Source organism: Blennius ocellaris (assembly GCF_963422515.1).
Source record: "Blennius ocellaris genome assembly, chromosome: 20".
Taxonomy (NCBI): domain Eukaryota; kingdom Metazoa; phylum Chordata; class Actinopteri; order Blenniiformes; family Blenniidae; genus Blennius; species Blennius ocellaris.
Genome location: NC_137669.1, coordinates 1,420,600 through 1,446,392, shown reverse-complemented (window position 1 = coordinate 1,446,392; position 25,793 = coordinate 1,420,600). Strand labels below are relative to the sequence as shown.

At 42.5% G+C, this 25,793-nt stretch overlaps 2 protein-coding genes across 4 annotated transcripts in view; one reads left to right on the top strand and one right to left on the bottom strand.

Annotated features, from left to right (window-relative positions):
* The window catches only part of ndufb9 (NADH:ubiquinone oxidoreductase subunit B9), an 11,079-nt gene extending 9,878 nt beyond the window's left edge, over positions 1-1,201 (bottom strand). The window contains exons 1-2 of the mRNA XM_080516418.1: positions 1,077-1,201; positions 11-203 (exon numbers count right to left, since the gene is read on the bottom strand). Of these exons, the coding sequence (XP_080372544.1) occupies positions 11-203; positions 1,077-1,165 (282 nt within the window). The 5' untranslated portion in view covers positions 1,166-1,201. The remainder of the gene's footprint in view (positions 1-10; positions 204-1,076) is intronic.
* Positions 1,202-5,373: 4,172 nt separating this feature from the next.
* The window catches only part of tatdn1 (TatD DNase domain containing 1), a 41,342-nt gene continuing 20,922 nt past the window's right edge, over positions 5,374-25,793 (top strand). For 2 of the 3 annotated variants that reach the window (XM_080516480.1, XM_080516482.1), the window contains exons 1-6: positions 5,374-5,412; positions 6,471-6,536; positions 6,606-6,655; positions 14,011-14,074; positions 20,477-20,620; positions 20,714-20,756. In XM_080516480.1, the coding sequence (XP_080372606.1) occupies positions 5,391-5,412; positions 6,471-6,536; positions 6,606-6,655; positions 14,011-14,074; positions 20,477-20,620; positions 20,714-20,756 (389 nt within the window). In that variant the 5' untranslated portion in view covers positions 5,374-5,390. Of the gene's footprint in view, positions 5,413-5,522; positions 5,539-6,470; positions 6,537-6,605; positions 6,656-14,010; positions 14,075-20,476; positions 20,621-20,713; positions 20,757-25,793 lie in introns of those variants that run through there. The other variant, XM_080516481.1, reaches the window with a different exon arrangement.

Sequence of the window (25,793 nt, the reverse complement as noted above, 5' to 3'; positions counted from 1 at the left end):
GATCTCTGACCTTGTAGCACTCGTATCTCTCGTAGGACGTCCCTCCTGGAGAGTCGGGGAAGATGTAGGGCTGAGGGTGCTGGTTGCTCCAGAACTCCTCCTCTCCCATCTTCAGCATCATGGTGGCCTTCACCAGGTCCTTCTCCTCCTTGTTCTCATCGAAGCGAGCTCGCAGCATGCATGCATAGAAGCGGTACTTGTCTCTGAGGACAAGAGAGACACAACACAGTTTGACTTTCCTCAAACTAGACTAGTGAGATCCAAAGCTCACATCATGTTACTCTGCATTAAAGACGCATTCCCAACCATTTTGACGGAGCAGAATGAAGCCCACAGATTTAGCAGAGAAAATCCCAACGTCAAGTTCAAGCTGGGAGCCTTTCTTTGTGCCGTTTGCATGTCCTCGCTATAGATTTGCCCAAAAACTCTCTTTTCCTCCCAAAGAGGTAGAAATGTGACTGGAAGCTTCCTGTACATGCAAGTGTGTGTTTGTGTCGTTCTGGACTAACGGGTTGTTCAGCTGCAAGCTCATTTCACCTCAGCTGACGTCATGAAGCAGTTATTAACTAGATAGATGATGGTGAATGGATGGGTTAATGAGTTGATGGGTGGCTGGATAAATAGATGTGACTTATGGGATGGAAAATAAAAGCATAGAAAAACTTAAGTGGAGAAGATTCATTTAAAAATCTAAATTTCCCCACGCAATGAATAATTGTTCATATTGTAAAACGTGACATTCACGCGACATTGCTCCACACACAATCCACGCTTCAGGTGAGTTACTAATAGGAGAGAACTGACTCTAGGGGTTGATATGGGACCAACTAAATTAATAGCTTGATCATTCTCAGTGTTTGTGTCAAAACTGTTCTTCAACCATTGGTTTATATTGAGAACAGCTGGCGCCATGTAAACATCTGCCAAGTAATAACTCACAGTCCTCGATGACTACAAACACTTTCTAAATGACCTCGGAGCCAAAGCTGACGCTCAACTCGGCCCGTCCAGTGGTGATGGCTGATATTTCTTCACACTTCCACAGAAGCAGGCCTCCGGCTGTCCCGAGCACTCACCTGAACACACACCACGACTCCAGGTGTCTCAGGGACTTCTTGTAGAGCCGCAGGACTTTCTGCTGGTGGCTCAAAAACACCGACGCCATTTTCACCGTCCTGTCACCTTCTTCAAGCACCGCGGAGGATTCTGGGACTTTGTGACGCTAAAAACCATAGACACATACAGAGTAGACGCCGCCTATGCTGCCGCGACGCAGGAAATACGACTGCCATCTTGGTCCGGTCTTATCGTCAAGCCTGGAAACGGATTGTTGCAGCAGAGAATTCAAGACACGATATGGTAATACAGAATTCAAATGACGGGGTATTTGAGTGTCTTCGGAAGAGCAAGGTTAATGGGGAGGGTATATAGAGCGCAGTGGAAGAATTGCTCTGAGTCGAGATTCTTTTCTGCCAGCTGATCACCAGAGGCTTTTATTTTGATATGAACACACTAGTGATGATCGAATTTGAACGAATCGTTCAAAACCCACGAGTCACTTTACTGAACGGCGACTCACGAGTTTTCACGTTCATTAACTCGTTCACTGAGTCATTCTTGCTACAGCCTCCAGCCGCAGAGAAGAAACTATAAATGTAACTGTTCTGCATCTCGTCTAACTCCATTACGCACTTTAGTGGCACTGTGAGAAAAGCAGCTGTAATGCTAAAAGAGCTGCTAAAAGAGTTGCTAAAAGAGCTGCTAAAAGAGTTGCTAAAAGCAGCTTGTAGCCGAGCCGCTAACGCTAGCTGCTAAGCACAGCAGCTTCCGGCTCCTTACAGTCAGGTATTTATTCTGTTTAATCATTTATCTAATTTATTTTCTGCTTCAACTAAACCTCAGAAACAACACATAATCTAGAATAAGGAGACCAGAGGTCCGTTTCACGAAGCAGGTTTAAGGATTACCCCAGGTTATTGAACACCGAGTTGAGGGAAATGCGGGATTTTCCGTTTCACGACGGGAGGTAACTCAAACCAGAGGAAGCGGGGTAACTCAAGCCTGTTTCACGAAGCGGTGTAACGTCAACTCCCGGTCAGTTACCATGGCAACAGACGCTCTAGAACTAACCTGGTCGGGAGCAGGTTTTTGTCAGTGAACACAGAGTTTTGCTCTGGCTCCGCCCCCTTTCAGACGGACACGGGATTTCATTTCCTCATTCAGCGGGGGAGTTTTGGCGAAACAGTTCTGCAGTGCCTTATTCCAGAGGCAAATTAGACGTCAACTTTATTCCCTCAATATGGAATGTGCTTTTGATAATGATCCGATTGATGAAGGCGATAATATAATATAGATAATATAATATAGATAATATTCGCATCATCAGACCATAGATGTACTGGCATTTGCAGACACCTTCCTTTTTGAGCGGTACCGTTTTACTGCCGAGACCATTATGTACATCCACCGTTTAATCGCTCTGTACATTAGCAACATCACCAGCTGAGCCTTGCCCTGACGTCATAGCAGATATTGTGTGTTGTGCTGCGTTTCCTCGCAAATGGCAGAGCTGTCAGAGACACCATATGCCATCATCACTTCGGGGTCTGATCACCACCACCACCACCACCACCACCACCACCACCATCACCACCACCACCACCAACACCACCACCACCCCCACCACCACCACCACCAGCACCACCACCACCAAATAAAGACATGATGCACAATTCATTTGGTCTTTTTTATTTCCTACAAATACAAGAGCTAGTTTAGTTAATGTAGTTAGTAGATAGCATAATTCACCTGGGACTGTACACCCACCCTTAACTTGTGCTCCAGTAGTTCAATTTACACATCTGCATTTCCTTAGCAGTGTTTTCCATCTTCTGGAGCAGGTGGAGTCTATAGATCTGTTTTACAGATAACAGGGAGGACATAAGGAGGACATTCAATGATTACAGTTGGACATGAATTCCCCAGAATGAACCTCTGGTGTTTACTGAACATCTGTCTCACTGTCAGTCCTTGCAGTGGATGTTGAGCGACCCTCCTGCTGCTGCCCAGCCAGGCCCTGTTAAACATAATGTGTCAATACTTCAGTGAAGACAAAATATCACTCTTTATTCCACCACAATGTTTCAGAAATGTAAACAGGATGAGAACTATCATACCTCTATAGGCCTTTGTGGATCCTCCTCTGTAAAGGCAGCAGACAGGGTTTCCTGTACTCTTCATCCTACATGAATATGTTTCAGTATATTTAAACTACCATTTAGCAAGATCTTTGGAGTGTTGCCTACTTACAAGGTCTGTTGTGGCATGAGGGGGTCCAGCAGGCAGAGAGCACCATCACAATCTGTTGGGTGACAAAAAAAAAGACATGACGGGGAAATAAAGATGAACAGAAATAGGCTTAAAGAGATATATAGGCCTCGGCATATTATATATTATGAAGGAAGTGGTGTCTTGAGGGGTGAGCTCTGAAGAGGAGCTCCTCCAGGGATTCCCTCAGCCACTGGCCTCCCAACATTCTGGCTTAGGGCTCCTCTGCCTCTGTTAAAGGTGGAGGTGCTGGGCCACCACCCGTTTTACATCTGCCTTCTTTCTGTTGGCGGAGTAAAGTCTGCGTTAGTTTAGCCTTAATTATTTGACAGCACATGATATGGGTGAGAAGACATTTATGTGTTTGAAAACATCATTATGTTGGGAATAAAACACCTCACAGTCAAATGGCCACTTGATATTTACTGTACAATGTCACACATGATCGACATTACGTTAAGAAATGTATGGATTAACAATTAAATTAGCAGCGGTCTTACCCGATTGGACAATGTTTTTATATTTCACTTTCAGCTGCTGTCAAGAGGCTTCTCCCCGCGGAATTGCACCTAAAAGAAATAAATTAATAAGCTACCTTCAAGCAGTATTCCCTTGCAATACTGTTGTGATGACAAAGACGTTTGAACTTACGCATTCACTTGAGCAGCAATCTTCTTCCACGCCGCCTCCCTCTCTTTAGCAGCCGCTGCAACGTTGCATTTTTTTTTTTTTAATATGTTCATATTCGCCATATGATGGGATCAATACTTCCTGCTCCACTGGCATCAAAAACTCCGCCCTCCGCGTCTCAGTTGTCATGGTGACTCGTTGAATCGGGGCTCCATTGATGCGGTCTTGTTAGAGTCGTGGTGCTTAACTCCAGCTGAAACTACTCTGAGTTCATCAAACTGATCAAAATCCGGCGTCGTGAAACCGAAAACTCCGCGTTTTCTGTCTCAGTGTAACTCAACTCAGAGCTTGGTGTTAAGCTCATGGCTTGTTAAACCTGCTATATATATATAGCAGGTTATACATATATATATATATACATATGTATATATAGAGAGAGAGAAATACCAAGGGCTCAGAGAGGAGCTGGAGAGGCTTGGAAGGTGAAAGTGACAGTAGTGCCCGTGGTAATGGGAGCACTCGGGGCAGTAACCCCCAAACTGGAGAAGTGGTCCAGCAGATCCCTGGAACAACCTCCGACATCTCAGTCCAGAAAAGTGCAGTACTTGGAACAGCAAAGATGCTGCGCAGGACCCTCAAGCTCCCAGGCCTCTGGTAGAGGACCAGGACCCTCAAGCTCCCAGGCCTCTGGTAGAGGACCAGGACCCTCAAGCTCCCAGGCCTCTGGTAGAGGACCAGGACCCTCAAGCTCCCAGGCCTCTGGTAAAGGACCAGGACCCTCAAGCTCCCAGGCCTCTGGTAGAGGACCAGGACCCTCAAGCTCCCAGGCCTCTGGTAGAGGACCAGGACCCTCAAGCTCCCAGGCCTCTGGTAGAGGACCAGGACCCTCAAGCTCCCAGGCCTCTGGTAGAAGACCAGGACCCTCAAGCTCCCAGGCCTCTGGTAGAAGACCAGGACCCTCAAGCTCCCAGGCCTCTGGTAGAGGACCAGGACCCTCAAGCTCCCAGGCCTCTGGTAGAGGACCAGGACCCTCAAGCTCCCAGGCCTCTGGTAGAGGACCAGGACCCTCAAGCTCCCAGGCCTCTGGTAGAGGACCAGGACCCTCAAGCTCCCAGGCCTCTGGTAGAGGACCCGAGCTTGGAATAGAAAAACAGGTGACCGCCCGCGGAGGGCGAGAGGGGATTTTTTTATATATATATATGTAGTGTGGATCAGAATTAGTTTTATATATTAGCAAAAAATTCTGATCCACACTCCATACCAGTCGGCGGCGGTAGTGCAACTATTCGTTGTTTGGCAACCGCCATGATAAAGAGTAGAACAAGCACCCCAGCAGAGAGGACGACCGGACCAAGATGGCGGCGGGCGTCTATTCTTTATGTCTACGGCCAGAGCTGTGTGTGAATCTCTTCAGGAGGGTTTCCGCCTCAGCCATGGCACAGCACACATTTATCGGTAAGACTGCAGTTTCCAGTATGACTTTATGAATGACTTCACCTTTCTCAAAGTGGCAGCACTGCAGCGAGAGACACGGCGAAGCTGGTAGTTTGCAGGGATCCTCTGGTTGTCTTGTTCTCAAATGTACTGACAGGTTGTAAAGAACTACGATCTGGCATTCACACTGTGCTCATGTCCGACAACCACACACACACACACACACACACACACACGCACACACACACACACACACACCGAGGGGCAATATATCGCAGAGTTCTCCAACTCCGGTCCTCGAGTGCAGCTGTCCTGCATGTTTTAGTTCTCTCCCTGCTTCAATACCTGAATCTAATGATAATGTCATCATTTTGTGTGTGTGTGTGTGAAACAGTCCAATAATGAGCCGCCCCTCATTGCAATCAGGTGTTTTGCAGCTCACATAATAAATCCTCAATAAGAGCTGATCGTCAATTGTTTGGATGAGGCAGTGTGATTGATGGATCTTTGTGCAAAACATGGATCCAGTTATTTGCTTTGTGCATATCACCAAAACGGGATTTACACTAATATTCGCCAGAATTAATTAATGAAGTCCATGCAAAGGACGTTAACCTTCATCTTCGTTTTGCAGCAAAGTTTCATTTTTTTGGAAAAATTCCCTAAAAAAAAAGAGAAAAGTTTGCTGTATTAAAATAATCCAAAACGTTAATTGGTGTCTCTGGAAGATGTTTATTGTCCTTACAAAATAGATCTTATTTGACAGACATGTTAATAATGTTGTACTATAAATGCTGATAAAACTTCAGCCACAAAAGATTGAAATGTTAGAATATGAGTCCAATATTTTAATGCATGATTTTCGGTTATTCTGATGATACTTGAAGCTAATCACTGAATGTGTGCCCTATTTATTTTATTCCACTATAAAATGTTTGGGAAGCTTTTAAAAAGTCATAGTATATCAATAAGTATTTACAGGACTTATACTGTCACCAAAGTATTTAGTATTGTGTGGCGCTCTGAGCATGTGTAACTGGCCTGCACTCATTCAGCTGTGCGCCTCGTTTCCCTCTCAGATATTGGCGTGAACCTGACCGATCCCATGTTCAGAGGACTTTACAGAGGGAAGCAGAAACACAACGGTGAGCAGCTCCTTCATTGGTTTTTTTAATATCTGAAAAGTCTGTCTGATTATTCTGCCTTTTTCTCAGATGACTTCAATCAAATCATCGACCGAGCGCTCAAAATTGGGGTGGAAAAGGTGAGTGAAGCTCCACTGTTATCTTGAAGTTTACATATTATTGCTTTAGACCAACAGTCAACAACCTTCAACTCTCAAAAGAGCCATTTGGACGTGTTTACCACTATACACAACACACTAGGCTCTCCGCGACTCTAGTATTATTAAATCAGTGCATAAATGCTATATACATACATACCTCTGATGAAACGACGCTCTAAAATCCAAGGGCAAATGTCCCCTGAAGACAGCGTCCCCTCTTTGGAGGGACTCACAAGGACGAATTGTAGGACCAGTTGATGACCAGTTGAACGAACCAAACGCCAAATATGTTGTGATTATTTAAAAGCAAATAACTGAATCAATGCAAGATGTATACATTATAAATACATGTATACATGTATACATATGTACGTATATAAGATGTATACAAGATAATTATTAAATAAGATCTAATTTACTTCAGGGACCACATACAGTCCAGTTTCATCTTGAGTGACCAGACTGGTCAAATATTGCTGCAATAACCTTTAAATTTACTCTTCAAAGATTTTCTTTGTTTGGTCACAGTGTATGGAATGAAATTGTCTATATTTGTGTAAGATCAAACAGTTGGTACTGAAAATCATTAAAATTTCAACATAAAGTCATTTTTAATTAAATTCTGGTGCAAAATACTATTTAATGTAACCCCCCCCCCAAAAAAAAACAAACAAACAAACAAACGTGTATAACTCCTTTAAAACCTCCTTGATTAGCGAGGCCAGATTGCAGCCTCTTGCCAATAGGGGGGGGTGGATAAATGACCTTTTTTCCCAAAACCTTCGTGTAACAGGTTTATTTTGACCTTATTTATATATAAAACACACAAGTAACCTGCATTTTCAATTTTGGTTCTGCTACTGCCTGCTACTGGCATGTTTTGATGTACTGCGTATATCACACTTTTGCACGCTTTTTTCAGCTATATATGATAATGGACAATGACTCTGTCTCAACATTGTGTACAAATATAGTGATTACTTGTTTTATTTTGTTTATTTATGAACTAAAAGGTATGGTTTATACTAGAACACACCAAAAAAAAATCAATAGCATGCACATTATTAATGATTATAATGGCTGAACAGACAGTCTTTCCATCGCGGCACGGAATTCTGTCAAGGTAACAGTGGATCTGTCAGTTGTTTTCCCCAAAACTATCTTGAGGTTGTTGCCAAATTGTTCTGGTGTTAGCATTGTTCTCTTTGTAACAATACCAATAGTGGAGGTACTACTGGCAGCCATCTTGTCTCAGACTACCTGAAATAAACAAATAAAACATTGATTAGCATGACAAATGTGTGAATGTCATATATGATACGTTACTGTTGAGCCATTAAATCACAAAACTTGTCAAAAGTAGCAAAATTCGAGAAATTCGCCCAAAACGCGGTTTTCCTTATATGGCCAGTAGCAGGCAGTAGCAACCTGAAAATCAAAAAATGATATTATATATGTGATTTGTATATAAATAAGGTCAATTTAAACCTGTTACATGCAAATTCTAATTTTATCCACCCCCCCCTACTCTTGCGTTGGGTTTTGGTCCACAGGCCTCATGTTCTCTGCTTTAAAGTGAAAGTGAAGTACGCCTGACGTCAAACTCATCATCCACCCTGTGGGCGAGGCTCCGACCCTCTGCAGGAATATTCGGCATCGTTATGTTCTGGAACAAGCGCAGAAGTGAGCCCGGAGTGTAGTGTGGAGGCAAGCATGTATCACCTGCAGCCTGAATATTCTAATAATCTGGTCTAATCCAAGTATTTTGGCCATTTCAGCATCTCCTCGGCTTTAAATTCCCCAGGAAAACCTGTCCCTGGTCCACGTTTGGCAGGTGTCTCCTCTTCACAGTGTGTTCACAGTTAAATATGTCAGTGCACAGCGATGTGTCTGCTTGTCTGGTTGTCCCCTCTTACCAGGTCACCTCCTATATATATATATATATATATATATATATATTGTAGGGATTTCTTACCTCATATGGATCACTATTTATGTTGTGTTTGGCTATCGATAATGATTAATAATGATCAAAGATAGTTATTAATAATGTTATTGAAATGTAATCTGATGTGTATCAGAACCTCGGAGCTCCACCTGTCTTAACAGGAAATGATAGTCAATTCAGTTCTATCAGTCTCATAAGATATACTAAACAGTTCATCAGGAATTTGAATTAATAGTTAAATTAATTACAATTACCAGAATTAACAGTAAAGATTGAAGGATTTTGGAGTTCTTGACACAGAAGAGTCGACATTTCATTCTCCTTTGTGCTCATTAATAAAACAACAAGTATGATTCCAAACATTATATTTATTAACAATGAAAACAAATAAAACACAGATTCTAACTAGCTATTCACCTTATTCCGGAAGTTTGCGTGGGCGGCGCCATGCACGTAATCACACTGCCGGTGAAGAACTTTTGTCAGCATCATTCCTTCACACGTCTGTTGGTAAGTGACGATCGTCACTCTCATCAAGCTCGCAATATTAAAACATCTCATCTTCCGTAAACACTCCCGTTGGTGTTTACACATGCCGCTTTTCACACACTGGTTGTTTTGTTGACGGGGTTGATTGAGATGTGGGCACTTCATAGCATTGCGGTCTTCCAACAAGGTTCAGACACTCCTGTCTGTTAAGCCTCCCACAAACAGCACACGTCTTGGCTGTCTGAGATGAAAGATGGGATTGTGCGAGAATTGTGAAAAAATGTGTGGACGTGAGAGAAATTAGTGGGGCTTTGTGCACTGTTTGGAGACGGCCGAGTGATCTGTTGGGAGTCCGTGACCATTAACAGATTGTGTATGATGTTTGAGCAGTCATACCAGCGACTCCGAAGACGTCATCTTAAAACAAACTAATGGAAATGCAATATCACATGACGCAGTAATCCAGAAAAGCACTGGGTACACACTCAGACCCACGCTGACAAATAGTGAACACGGGCTTCAATGGCGATTAGAACAACATGGGACACCAAAGAGTACCACCAGGGTGGATTTTCTGAGCCTTCATTTTCTCCTGAATGGATGGCGTACGTTTCTGACGTTTCATTATTGCGATGGCGGGCCAACCCATGTCAACCGACGTCAACATGATTGCATTCCACAATGAGTCGGTGCAGATTCTGCTCGTACCGTCTGCAAAAACAATTATTTAAGATACGTCTCGTACAGTTGTGAACAGTGTGAAGGCTTTCACAACCCCGGTGGCCGAGAATCGTGCAGTTCGTGGGAGCCTTAACAGGAGAGGAGTGGCTCCAGTGGGAGCTGGAAGCTGCTGGCGGGAATGAGAAAGTTTTCCACTGTGTGAGAACAGAAGCTCATGGCTTCGCATGGCCGCAACTTCTGCGTCTTTCGTGCCACCGTGGCTGCGTAATGACATTTGCATACCTCTGTCATTATGTGGTGTTCACAACCACGCCTACATTTTACCGTAGTCTGGGTAGTGGGACCTTGCAACAGAGTTGGGTCTGGGTGTACTTTGCCTTACTGTACCTACACTGTACTTTACGGCCACTGCAGTGGGACGGAGGCTCCAGGAGCCACAGCAGCGGGACAAATGAGCCTCGGGTTGCAGAGCTCTGCTTAAAGCAGGGGTGTCAAACGTACGGCCCGCGGGCCAGATCCGGCCCGCGAGATGTTTATGTGAAGTATAAAAATGAGCTGCAATTTTTCAATAAACTGCTGTTCTAATTGCGTCCACTGGGTGGCGCACTAGCAATTGTGTTAAGGAAACACCCCCGGTTTATTCCGGGGCAGAGCAAGCAAGCAAGGTCAAGCAAGGTCAAGCAAGCGCAGCCAATCAGGATGAGCTACTTTGTGTTTTGCCCGCCCTAATTATTACGGCTTCTACTTTTAGCATTATATGCTTCGTCACCCTCCTTGCCCCAATATGTCACCGTCAAAAAAGAGAAAAGTGGACAGAGTGCAGAGCGTTCCAAGAAAAATGGTCATCCTCCTATTTTTTTCACAGAAGTGAAGGGAAACAGTATGTTTGGTGTGTTCACATGTTGCAGTGCTGAAAGAATACAACCTTCGTCGCCACTACGTGAGTCTTCATGCGAACAAATATGACAACTTTCCCAGGACAGCGGAGAAAAGAGAAGGTGGATGAACTGTTGTCCGGTCTGAAGAAACAGCAGTGTGTTTTTACTCACAGCCGAGACGTCAGTGACGCTGCGGTGGAAGCTAGCTACATCATTGCTAACGAAATCGCAGTTGCTTCAAAACCATGTAGTGAGGGTGAATTCATTAAAACGTGCATGGTGAAGGCAGCGGAGGTCTTGACCCTGAAAAGCGACAGACTTTTGCAAATATCAGCCTGACAAGAAACACCATTGCAGACAGGATTTCCCATCTTTCCGTGGATTTGGAAAGCCAGTTAAAGAACAAAGTAAACGCCTTTATTGCATTTTCAGTTGCAATCGATGAAAGCACGACATTACAGATGTTGCACAACTGGCTATTTTCATCCGCGGAGTAGATGATACATTGATCGTCACCGAAGAGTTGTGGAGATGGAGCCAATGTCACAACGACAGCCACTGATATTTTCGGCGCCCTGGACCGGGTCGGAGTGGACTCTTGCCAGGTTCCCCAACTTGACAAAGCTGTGGTCCATGTTTGGAACCACGTATCTTTGTGAGCAAGTTTTCTCTGTAATGAGCATTAATAAAACAAAGCTGCGCTCCAGGCTCACGCACAGACACTTGAATCACATCCTGAAGTTGGCTGTCACTCAGAATGTGACGCCTGATATTGATGCGTTGCTAAAAGCTAAAAGATGCAGGTATCGGGAGTCAAATAATCAGTGCAATCCCACTCAAAGTGCTGCATGAGACACCTTCATATAGTGCTGTGATCTATGAGACACCTTCATATAGTTCTGTGATCTATGACACAGTTCTGTGAATCACTGTGTTTGTGTTCTTTGTCGTCAGAATTTTCAAAAAACCTGAAGGGATTTATGATCAATAGTATTATTGTTTGCACTATTTTGGACACACTGTCCTCAGGCTCCAGCTTTGTCTTTATATGTATTTCTGTTGATGTGTATTGTTTTTAATTTAATTTATTTTATTTTATTTGTATATTTAACCTATTCTTGATTTGTGCCTGGTTCTTGCACTTGTTGGGGCAACAGGATTTTATTATTTTTATCTACATTGCTGCCTGAGAAATGACCCCCTGATGTAGTTCTGTGGTCTGATCCTGTTCTGGTTCTGTGAACCACCGAGGCATTGTGTGATCTTTGTCCTCAGAATTCTGTGAACAGTGTTTTATGATTTATAGTGATGATGGGTTTGCACTATTTTGGACAGTATTACAACAAAGAAAGCCATCTGAAGTTGTTGTTTTTAAGTTATATACTATGATTTTACTGGTCCGGCCCGCTTGGGAATAGATTTTCCTCCATGTGGCCCCTGAGCTCAAATGAGTTTGACACCCCTGACTTATAGGCTCCTCTATGGCACTAGTGTCCTTGGGGTGCACATGATTGTGGCCCTGCTCCACTCGGGCTCACGTCCATCCGCGTTGTGTAATGTAATGTAACAATCCCCAAAATATCTCCACCTTTCCTAAAGTACTTTAGCCGTGTGGCTATCTTTAGTTGCTTTTAAATTGTGATTGTTCAGACAGGGAGACGGAGGATTTCCTTGCACAAGCTCAGGCGCATGCGCAGTCGGCATATACGGTCGTGCACAGATGTGTGATCGCAAAATTTGGACTGTGCGCGGGCCACCGCTGCGGGGGCGGAGCAGACACTGGCGTACAGGGGCGGAAGAGGATTTTGACGTCACAAAGACCGTGCATACTCGCGGACATTGGTGGCATGAAGGCGCCGTCTGAGATGAAAGATTGGATCGTGTGAGAATATTTCGTAAAATTGGTTGTCGCAGTACAAATCGGCCAGTTGTAACATGGCCCAGCCCACCACCACTGTCCCATTGTGTCTGATGTTTGGGTAGTCACAGCGGCAGCTGCAACAACATTAGATGCTAACGTAAAATGCCAGTAGATGCTAATAGATGCTAACAACTTACTTCAAGCTCTCATTGAAACGTTACCCTCCAGGTTGTCCTGTTTTTTGGGGGATTTCTTTCCCTTTTTTTTTTTTTTTTTAATTAAAAAACATTTTTAAATACAGTACAGTCATTCCTATGTGCTTTTAAAGAGAAAATAGAAAAGCCCAACATATCCACATGAGCAAGATAGATAGATAGATAGATAGATAGATAGATAGATAGATAGATAGATAGATAGATAGATAGATAATAACTTTAATCATCCCCGAAGGGAAATTGTTTTGTTACAGCAATCTGGTACCCAGGAATGTTATAAAATACAATAGAATAGGAAATAAAAATATACAAATATACAAATGTCTGGGTAGGACATAAAGCAGTTATGTATGCAACTGTGGAAAGGAAAAACTCCCTCCAACAGATAGATAGATAGGTAATTACTTACTAACAGAGGGGCCCACAAGAGAAGGATAAAGGGTGCAAAGCCCCAGGCCGGGACCGGCCAGAGCAAGGCCCCCAGGCTACACGGGCAGGGAGCCCCCCCGATCCCAGCAACCGCTGCCCAGCAGCAGAACCCCGACAGCCAGCTGATCCCCTCAAGACCCTGCGTGACTTAGTGTCATCAACCCCCCCCCGGGGTATTTCTTTCCAACTACATCAATGCAACAACGGTGAGGCTCCATTCATGTGTATGTTTACATGAATGCTGTAGTTGCAAAACAGCCCTTCTTGTCGTACGGTGCGAGAGGCTGTGACGACTCAACATTGTTCAAATCTGACAATGTGGGGAAGAATGTGAGCTCGAAATAACATCATTTTCCTCAGTGGTTAATTTATTTTGGGCCCAACTTGCAAGAAAAGAGTAAAAATATCTAGCTGAAAGGTGACTTTGCTGTGTCAAACTGATCCTGAAAAAATCCATAAACCTTCCATTGTCATGTGTGAGTGACTGAATCATCATATTTGTTCTTTATTTTAAAAAGATGTTTGATGGGAAGGCAGGTTAAAACGAGACAGGTCAACTAGGAGATTTAGATTAACCTCAAACGCATGTTATTAATATCAAAATGTAAATTCCTTTACTTTTTGGTGGATGGAACGTTGCATTCAAATGACCTCCGCTGTCTGTCACGTTCCTTCTGCAGGACACATATCATCCATAGTCATATCAAAAGATTGTCACCATGACCATGATGGTGCTGTTTTGCTTCAGATCTGTTAAACCTGCCATTTAGCCCTGAACTGTAAAGTTGAATTGTTGGGTAGTGTAATAAACAAATGTTTTTGCTGGGTTACAGTTCATGATCACAGGAGGAAGCCTGGAAGACAGTAAAGAAGCCTTGAAACTAGCAGAGAGCCAAGGTAATGACCCCAACTCTGACTGTGGAACAAAAATTAATAATAATTTATATTGACATGCATTATTATCATCACTGTAAAAGAAATCATTTTGTTTCACTTTGAGTGATTATTGTGCAGAAACCAATGTGCTAATAAAAATTGTCGTGGTACTTTACTTTGAACACTCATTTTATATCTGGTTTCTTATATAACCACAAGGAACAGGGCTTAACTCACTCATTATGAACAGTTTGTCCCAGTATACATCACAGAGAAATTCACTGACAGCAGTACACGCTCAGAAATATTTATTTTAGTTTTACATTAATCAGTGTGGGGCTGCAGTATGTTTTCTTTGATTTGAATGAACTCGGAGAACGTCTACAGCGACATCTGAAAGCGGTAAACAATAACAATATAACCCACTGGATCGGTGAACAGGAAACATTTCAATACACTGATCACAACACACTGGAAATAGAACATGACATTGGCCCAGACAACTACTTCTATAACTCCATCAACAATAGCTGTTACTACTACACTGATGTTTGACAAAACATACCTGATGTACTTGAATGCCTCTCAATAGAAATGCACCAACAAGGTAACCGGTGGGGATGAGACTGATCCTCGTTTCAGACAAGTATCCAGTACGGGTTAAGCATTTTTTACAAGTCTGAGCAAAATACGGGTTAAACTCCTCAATATTGGTGTTGGTGCTGAAGGAAAATCCTCATTTGGTAACTGCCTGTTCTCTGATTGGCCGGTCACACACAGAGCCGCCTCCACACACACACTGCTCCACTCACACTCGCTCACACACACTGCTCCACTCACACTCGCTCACACACACACATGCACGCACGCACGCACACACACACACAGACAGTGACTGAACTCTGTGCTTGGCTTGACTCTAGCTCAAGTTGCTTTCTTCAGCTCGCCTCTATTTCAGTTTGTAAGATATTTAAAGTGACTTGGTGAACTTGTTTCATAACGTACGTGGTGCATTAGACAAGACAGAGCTGAAAACGCCTCGTGTCTCGTCAGTCACTGTCTCCACTCTGGTCGGGTTTTCTTTTCTTTCTTTTTTTTAACCGTCTGCTTGCTCTTAGTGTGGCTGGTGGTGTAAAGTCAGTTGAAAACTTTGCTGGTACTGAACGTGGTGCTTTTGAGAAGAATACAGTGAACAAGGTTTGTCACCACTGGATGTTTACATGAATCACCAGGTTCACACATCATTCAATAATACAGTCTTACAGACCACTGACACACAAAGTAGCCAATGTTAATAGGTTTATTATATATGGCTGTTCATAAAAATAAATATATTATAAATATTACAAATTAAGCTTTATACACTGTATATAGTACATCGTTTTTTATATACAAAACATTGAATCTCTGGTCTGAGGCTGTTCTGCAAATAGTTTAAGTATACAATAAATAAAGCAACTTCTGATCAATCCATATCAATTTCAGACTTAAAATGCCCCACAACCATTTTACTTGAACCACACCCACCTATGCCCCGCTCACTCTGAGTACAGGTCCGGGTTCAGATCATTAGGTGGTTGAGCAGATACAGATACAGAGAGTGGTGAACGCGCTCATCCCCAGTAAATAGAATATAATCATAAGTTACACATACAGAACACCAGGCTCCAGTATTGAACTGTTACAATTGAATTGGATGGAGGAATGATTTTCAGGCAAATTTCATCTGTGGCTATATAAATCTGCTCAATCCAAATCAACACAAAATAAGTGATGATTTCATAAACTTCATGAACTTCTACCCCAAAATCAACAGAACAAATAGAATAGCTACTCACTATGCCACTCTCATTGATAATACATTCACTAGTAACACAGTAATTGGACTACTAATCAATGACATAAGCGGAAATTGGCCCATTTTTACAACTTATGATAAAGGCTTCAAGATCATTCAACCATCATCATAATGCAGTACAGAAGAGCGAGGCAGAAAACTCAAATAGTTTTAAGCAAAACTTAATGGCACAAAATTGGGATGTTATGCAATAACAATAACAACAGTGCATATGTTGAATTCCTTGAAACATTGAAAAGACTATATGATAAAAATTGTCAGATAAAAAAAAAAATACAAAAATTAAACAGTCAGCCGAAGTAGTCTGCACTTTCTGAGCTCACAAATGCATGTACAAAGAAAATATACAGAGAATTGTTCAGACTTGAAAACTAAAGGGGCTGAAAATAAATACAAAAATATAAAAACAAATTAATAAATATTATAAGAACAGCTAAAAGGGAATGGTATACTCGAATCTTGGATCATATTAAAAAGTAATTTAGAAGATATTGAATACTGCAGTAAAAAATGGTTCTAATCAAACACGCTACCTGAAATAATTTATGATTAATGATACTGAAACTACAACATAAATGAAGCAGTTAATAGTTTCAATATTTTTTTGTTAGCATTGAACCTGAACTTGCTAACAAGATCCCAGAGCCACCTGAAGAACAGTCTAACAGTGACATTGTTATACCTCTGTTCAAAATGGGGAAGCAAAACCACTTCACAAACTATCGACCTGTCTCACTTATTGTTTTCCAGAATTTTAGAATAACTCCACAATAACTGCCTGGATAACTTCAGAGACAAACACAATTTACTCACAGAAAGCCAGTATGGATTCAGGACGAACACATCAACATCACTCACTGATAGAATCAACACAGGAAATCACAAATTCATTAGAGCAAAAACATTTTCTTGGATCTGAAAAAAGCAACTCTATTCATCACAACATTGTATTCAATAAACGGACGATATTGCATCAGAGGCAAGGTGTTGGACTGGTTGAAGAGTTTATTTGTGTATTTATTACTTTTTTGGGGTGTTTTCAACAGTTCATGTTCAGTCACATAGATATGTTGCACAAATGTACAGTCAGTCAAGGATAATCTCACACAGTATTAAAAACGGTTCAAACACTCACAAATGCAATCCCCCTAAAAACAAAGAAACAAAAATCAAACAGAACAGAAACAACCTACTAACATTACCAATAAAAACATCAGTCATTAGAAAAAGAAAGAGAAAACTGAAAAGTTGTGACCTGCCATAACCCCCACTTTGGTCACATCCTACATTTCTGAGAGGGTCTGGCTGCAGGATCTCCACTCTCAGGCTTCCTCTACTGTCAGACAGGAAATGACCATGCATTTAACCCCAATGCGCAGGCGCAAGCTACGTAGTGGTCAGTTGCTACTTTGAAATTTCCCGAAAAAGTTATGAATGTATGGTTTCTTGTGTGTTTGCCGTTGATATACCTGCAGTAAACTGACATATATTGATTATGATAATAGCAGTGTGTTACACCAGTGGTTTAGGTTACGTGTCATTTTAAAGCTAAGTAATGCTAATGGTTGCTACCAATAAAGAACCCGAGGTTTACATTTTTTCAGTACATTACGTAAAGTAACTGTTCGTATATCCGATGGGTGGAAGTTTGTAAAAAGTACAGCAAGCGATAAACCCTCCATGCAGTAGCTAATTTGCAATGAAGTAGAAAACGTGTTTTTCTCAGTTTGTGAATGTTTTAGGGAAGTGTGGTTCTCACAGGACAGCCAAAGTATCAACATATAATATAAAGCAACATGATGCATTACTGTAGTTTATATTAGTGTCTAAAGTTGTTAAAAATAGCTCAACCTTAATCAGTTGTAGAAAAGAAATTAACATATTTCAAATAGTAATCCAGTAGCGATTGACAAAAGTGTCTGCTTTTAATTTTTCAGTTCAGTTGTTGTCCTGCTGGAGGGAAGCTGGTGTCTTCTCCTGTAGTTAGCACCTCCTGCTAACTGTGGTTGCTGGTTCTGCAGGCTGAGGAGGAGAAGATGAAGTTGATGTTTCAGGAGTCCTTCTTTGCAGCTCCTGGTTGTTCCTTTTGTCCAGACTGAGGAGCTGGTCGCTCAGGTCTGTGATGGTTTTCCTGCTGGTTGAGGAAAACACAAAGAAGTTCTGTGAGGCGTCGTTTCCCTGGTCCGTCCTGGAGGAACTGGTTCATTTTCCCTGGTTGATGGGAGATCAGACTCTGGGTGCTGGTCTCTGGATCAGGGGAAGGTCTGACCCTCGTGGCTGGGTCAGCAGAGGAGTTGAGGAGTGAAGGCCCCTGGTTGCAGGCCACTGGTGTTAGCTGGATGCTAACGCTGGGTGAGTGTTAGCTGGATGCTAACACTGGGTGAGTGTTAGCTGGATGCTAACACTGGGTGAGTGTTAGCTGGATGCTAACGCTGGGCGAGTGTTAGCTGGATGCTAACGCTGGGCGAGTGTTAGCTGGATGCTAACGCTGGGCGAGTGTTAGCTGGATGCTAACGCTGGGCGAGTGTTAGCTGTATGCTAACACTGGGCGAGTGTTAGCTGTATGCGAACGCTGGGCGAGTGTTAGCTGTATGCTAACGCTGGGTGAGTGTTAGCTGTATGCTAACGCTGGGTGAGTGTTAGCTGTATACTAACGCTGGGTGAGTGTTAGCTGTATACTAACGCTGGGTGAGTGTTAGCTGTATGCTAACGCTGGGTGAGCGGAGCAGCTGGGAAGCAGCTCTTCCTTGGTGTTCACAGGAGACGACTTGCTGCCAGGCTCAGCAAGACTGCTTCTTTGCAGGCTTTTGTTGAAAGTTTGTGGATTCGAAAGTGTCGAATCCTGAGAGCTTCAACCAATCAGTGACTGGCTGAGTGCATGGGGGAGTGTCTTTTCAGCAGAAAGCGGAGGAGGATTTGTGTGGGTCTGCTGTGGCAGAAGGTTACCCCCCCCCCCACCCCACCCCCCCACTGGGTGTGATGGTCAATCACATTCCTGGGTCAGAATTCATATGTCATGACTGTATCATGACAAATGAAAATTGTCTTTCCATAGAAATGAACAAACTTTCTGTGGTCTTGTGAGATCCCAACAACCGCGTTCAGTACGAGCAAAGTTTTCCAACTGACTTTACATCACCAGCCAAACGAAGAGTAAGCAGACGGTTAAAAAAAACAAACAACAACGTGACCGGAGTGGAGGCAGTGACCGACGCGACACGAGCCGTTTTCAGATCCTTTTCATATCATACAAACCAAAATCAGAGCGAGGTGAAGAAAACCTGAGGAGTACTGAAGAGCGCAACAGTCACTGTGTGTGGAGGCGGGCTCTGTGTGTGACTGGCCAATCACAGAGCGGGAAGACAGTCCGTTACCAAATGAGGATTTTCCTTCAGCAGAAGCACGGACATTGAGGAGTTTTACTCGCATCATGCTCAGAATTGTAAAAAATGCATTATCCGTACCTCATCCCTAATGATGACATCATTATCAGTAAATCAAATCAGATTTCTTGGGGTCATTATAGATGAACATTTATCTTGGAAACTGCATATTAAATGTCTACAAGCCAAACTCTCGAGAGGAATCACAATTTTAAATAAGGCAAAACTCGTTCTGGCTCAAAAATCACTCCATGTACTGTACTGTTCCATATTTTTACTGTATTTAAGGTGCAGCGCAGAGGTTTGGGGCAATACTTAGAGAAATACATCATATTAATTAGTTACCCTACAAAAAAGCAATAAGGATCACACTAATTAATTATTTCTAGAGTCCCAAAACATTTTTTCAAGTCTAAAGTGCACAAATAACATTCAAAGCAAAATACAACCTGCTACCAAAAAATATTAAAAAATTATTCATTGAGAGACACAGAGTCTATTATCTAAGGAGCCAATACATTAATAGAACCGTTAATGCTTGCTCAACTAAAATAATGTTTTTTAAGTTAAATATACCTTATAAAGAGATTATCTTTAAGCGGCGCGTGAGGATGCCTACATGTTGCATATTTTGACATGTGGGTATATGTGTGAATACATTTGCATATAAATCTCTGCATATAAATTGTATATATGTATAATTTATGCATGTATAATTGGATATGGTGAAACAACTTTATTATATTCTGAATTATTATTATATTACATTATTATCATGAATTATTAAACATTTTTATTCGTTATTTTTCATCAGATATTTTGTGTTATTGTAATTTTTCTAACATTAATTTAATATTTAATAAGTGAATATTATTGAATATTAAATAGCCTAAAAATATATATTATTTATGGAGCCCAGGTGGGATTTAATAAATAGTACTTCTTCCTGATCCTTTTCGGACATGCTTTCCAAGGATATTGTTCTTCTGTGAACGATTCACTGTTTGTGTGATGAAATATCGTTGGTTATCTGTGCACTGTGGACTTGATATTGATTTTGAGCATGTCTGAAATAAAACCAAAAAATGAAAATGAAATAGTTTGGAAGAAATGTGGAAGCTACTGAAGACATGCGCTTTTCCCAAAAAAAAGATAATGTCGATGTCCCTCCGCATCTCACAGAGGAGTTTTATTGCACGGTGGGCTGTCATCCGACCCGCTGCAGCGAGGCGGAGCAGGCCGGGGCGTCGCAGTACTTCTCCGGGCTCAGGCAGCTGATCTCCACCCACAGAGGGAAGGTGGTGGCTGTAGGAGAATGCGGACTTGGTATGTTTCCTGTTTTTTAACCTTTTTTGTCCTTTAAAAAAAAAAAAAAAAAAATTATTAGAATAATTTTTATTTGCTTCTTTTTTTTTGCAGATTTTGACAGGCTGGAGTTTTGTCCAAAAGAGACACAAATGAAGTGAGTTCCACCGTCTAATGTTGGCATTCAGCTAGGCTGCACTGGAGATGTGTGTTTTGGCTCTAGTGTAGGAATGGAGCCAATCCAGTGTATCGGGTTCTGATTGGGGATGAGCTGGATACTCCTTTCAGACGAGCATCCGGTACAGATAATGCATTTTTCACGAGTCAGACCCTGACTCCATGCCTTTTTTTACCATCTACTTGCTCTTAGTGTGGCTGGTGATGTAAAGTCAGTTGAAAACTTTGCTGGTACTGAACGTGGTGCTTTTGAGAAGAATACAGTGAACAAAGTTGACATATTATTTCCTGTTTGCCTCCACTGGATGTTTACATTAATCACCAGGTTCACACATCATTACAAAATAAACAGTCTTACAGACCAGTTACACACATACACACATGTAGCTGAACACACAAAGTAGCCTATATTAATTTGTTTATTGTATATGGCTGTTCATTAAAATAAATATATTATAAATGTTACGAATCAAGCTTTTTATACTGTAAACAGTATTTAGATAGATAGATAGATAGATAGATAGATACTTTAATGATCTCCAAGAGAAATTCACAGTTCCAGGGTTATGGAAAGGCAATATGGAAAGACGGGCATGCAGGGTTAAAAAAAACAATAGGTAAAATAGACGAATATACCTTCAGTATAAACAATAATTAAGCAAATAATTAAGCAATAAACAAATAATTAAGATAAGTGGAGTGCGTGGAGTGTGTGTAGTAAGTCCGGGGCTTTGTGTCCGCTAAGGCCTCCCCCGAGAGGTGTGGAAGAGTCTGATGGCGTGGGGGAGGAAGGATCTCCTCAGTCTGTCAGTGGAGCTGCTCCTCTGCCTGGAGATGGTGCTGTGCAGTGGATGCTGTGGATTATAGTAGGGGGGGTGGATAAAATTAGAATTTGCATGTAACAGGTTTAAATTGACCTTATTTATATACAAATCACATATATAATATCATTTTTTGATTTTCAGGTTGCTACTGCCTGCTACTGGCCATATAAGGAAAACCGCGTTTTGGGTGAATTTCTCGAATTTTGCCACTTTTGACAAGTTTTGTGATTTAATGGCTCAACAGTAACGTATCATATATGACATTCACACATTTGTCATGCTAATCAATGTTTTATTTGTTTATTTTAGGTAGTCTGAGACAAGATGGCTGCCAGTAGTACCTCCACTATTGGTATTGTTACAAAGAGAACAATGCTAACACCAGAACAATTTGGCAACAACCTCAAGATAGTTTTGGGGAAAACAACTGACAGATCCACTGTTACCTTGACAGAATTCCGTGCCGCGATGGAAAGACTGTCTGTTCAGCCATTATAATCATTAATAATGTGCATGCTATTGATTTTTTTTTGGTGTGTTCTAGTATAAACCATACCTTTTAGTTCATAAATAAACAAAATAAAACAAGTAATCACTATATTTGTACACAATGTTGAGACAGAGTCATTGTCCATTATCATATATAGCTGAAAAAAGCGTGCAAAAGTGTGATATACGCAGTACATCAAAACATGCCAGTAGCAGGCAGTAGCAGAACCAAAATTGAAAATGCAGGTTACTTGTGTGTTTTATATATAAATAAGGTCAAAATAAACCTGTTACACGAAGGTTTTGGGAAAAAAGGTCATTTATCCACCCCCCCTAATTATAGAGATGGTGTTGTGGAGTGGATGCTGTGGATTATAGAGATGGTGTTGTGCAGTGGAAGCTGTGGATTATAGAGATGGTGTTGTGCAGTGGAAGCTGTGGATTATAGAGATGGTGCTGTGCAGTGGATGCTGTGGATTATAGAGATGGTGTTGTGCAGTGGATGCTGTGGATTATAGAGATGGTGTTGTGCAGTGGAAGCTGTGGATTATAGAGATGGTGTTGTGCAGTGGATGCTGTGGATTATAGAGATGGTGTTGTGGATTGGAAGCTGTGGATTATAGAGATGGTGTTGTGCAGTGGATGCTGTGGATTATAGAGATGGTGTTGTGCAGTGGAAGCTGTGGATTATAGAGATGGTGTTGTGCAGTGGATGCTGTGGATTATAGAGATGGTGTTGTGCAGTGGATGCTGTGGATTATAGAGATGGTGTTGTGCAGCATCCTTCTTCTTGAGGCTGCCCCCCCAGCACACCACTCGCTACCACAGACTGGTAGAAGATCTGTAGCAGCTTCTTGCAGACGTTGAAGGACACCAGCCTTCTGAGGAAGTACAGACGCTCTGTCCTTTCCTGTACAGACGCTCTGTCCTTTCCTGTACAGACGCTCTGTCCTTTCCTGTACAGACGCTCTGTCCTTTCCTGTACAGACGCTCTGCCCTTTCCTGTACAGACGCTCTGTCCTTTCCTGTACAGACGCTCTGTCCTTTCCTGTACAGACGCTCTGTCCTTTCCTGTACAGACGCTCTGTCCTTTCCTGCACAGACGCTCTGTCCTTTCCTGCACAGACGCTCTGTCCTTTCCTGCACAGACGCTCTGTCCTTTCCTGTACAGACGCTCTGTCCTTTCCTGTACAGACGCTCTGTCCTTTCCTGTACAGACGCTCTGTCCTTTCCTGTACAGAGCGTCTGTGTTGGCAGTCCAGTCCAGTTTGTCGTCCAGCAGCACTCCCAGGTATTTGTAGGTGTGAACCACCTCCACCCAGTCCCCCTTAATCCCAACAGGCTCCGGGTGCGGCCTGGTTCTCCTAAAGTCCACCACCATCTCCTTGGTCTTGGTGGTGTTGAGGAGCAGGTGGTTGGAGTCGCACCATGTGACGAAGTCCTGGATCAGCTCTCTGTACTCATCCTCCTGTCCACCCTTGATACAACCCACTATGGCCGTGTCGTCCGCCAACTTCTGCACATGGCAGAGGTCAGAGTTGTATTGGAAGTCCGTGGTGTATAGGGTGAACAGGACCGGAGAGAGTACAGTTCCCTGTGGTGCTCCAGTGTTGCTGATCACAGTGTCGGACCTGCAGTCCCCCAGTGGAACGTACTGAGGTCTGCCAGTCAGGTAGTCTGTAATCCACGTCACTCCCATCTCTGTCAGTTTGTCCCTGAGGAGCAGAGGCTGGATGGTGTTGAATGCGCTGGAGAAGTCCAAAAATGTAATCCTCACAGCAGCACTGCCACTGTCCATGTGGGCGAGAGATCGGTTGAGCAGGAAGATGATGGCATCCTCCACACCCACCTTTTCCCGGTAGGCAAACTGCAGGGGGTGGAGAGCGTGGTGGGTCTGTGGCCTTAGGTGATGGAGCAGCAGCCGTTCCATGGTAGTTCCATATAGTTTTTTTTATATATAAAACATTGAATCTCAATTCTGAGGTTGTTCTGTAAATAGCTTTCAAATAAACAATAAATAAAGCAATTTCTGATCAATCCATATTAATGTCAGACTTAAAATAATGTACAGATTTAAGCCCCAGTTTCAATTGAACCACACCCACTTCCGGTCCAGGCCCCGCCCACTCAGAGTACGGATACGGATCCAGATTTCAGCGGAGATTTCTAATCTATGAGACTCGTGCTTTACTGTTGCTGAAATGACTCCACAATGTTTCCTTGCCCTGCTCTGCTTGCTGGCTGCAAAATGTGGAATGGATTTCCTGAACGGAGGCGGGTCTCAATGAGACGTGGAGTAATGAGTCAGGAAATCCATTCCAGTTTGCATCCAGCTAGTAGGCTAGCATAGCAGCACTGTGCTATCTAACTTTTCGTAACAACACGTCGCTGTTTAGGCGTATTTTACACTCAAAACACCACAACGCATCGACGTGGATGTTTGCAAAGCCGTAGTACAGTGAGGCACCGCTGTGCCGCCAGATGGCACCACTTTAAAATGTCAGCTCGCCGAGGAGAATGGCGCTGACCTCAAAACAATGAAAAGCAGCTCGTCCAGGCTGTCAGCAGGCAATTCACACCTCGGTGCACCTTTACTCCACGCTAAACTCCCTGAAAATAGTCCCAATGGGTGGAGCTGTGTTCGAGCTGGAAACACTCTGTTGGTGTTGCCTTGCAAAATAATTTCTCCAGGGATTAATAAAGTGATTGTGAGGTTTTAAAGATAGAACTGGTTTATTATGAGATGATGGTGTCACGCCGAACCCCACATTGTCCAAAGTGAACAAAAATAGTTTGTACTTGTTGGGACCATTATGTCCTCATATGGATCAATATTTATGTTTGGTTGGCTATCGATAATGATTAATAATTATCAAAGACAATTATTAGTAATGTTATTGAAATGTAATCTGATGTGTGTCAGAACCTCGGAGCTCCACCTGTCTTAACAGGAAATGATAGTCAATTCAGTTCTATCAGTCTCATAAGATATACTAAACAGTTCATCAGGAATTTGAATTAATAGTTAAATTAATTACAATTACCAGAATTAACAGTAAAGCTTGAAGGATTTTAGAGTTCTTGACACAGAAGAGTCGACATTTCATTCTCCTTTGTGCTCATTAATAAAACAACAAGTATGATTCCAAACATTATATTTATTAACAATGAAAACAAATAAAACACAGATTCTAACTACCTATATACAGCTGGGTGTGTGTAGGTGTGTGTGTGTGTGTGTGTAGGTGTGTGTGTGTGTGTGTGTGTGTGGAGAGAGAAAGAGAGAGAGAGAGAGAGAGTTGGAGGGAGTGTGTGTGTGAGACGTGTGATGGAACTACAAAACAAGATGGCGGATCACAAGAAACTACATTCCAAATGGAGGTTGTCAGAGAACAGGAAGTCTGTCCTGGGTCTCCACCATGTGCTGATAGCAAAAGAACAATAGAAGCTAGCCGTAGCATCTGCTTCCTGTGTGTCTCTGCTAAAGGACCATTTCTAGAATGACTTGATGTGAATGAGACTTGTTTTGTAAAACGTCAGGAGTCGTCAGATGGTGTTCAGTTACTGTGTGATGTTGTCTTTGATGTGATATGTGTAGGATTGCGAGTTAACTAGTTAGTAAAGCAGATTAGCATGCAGACCCTGTGTCTGTGGCAGAGCTAACGTTGGTTTACAAGTTGATAACGGTGCCTAATATCATTATC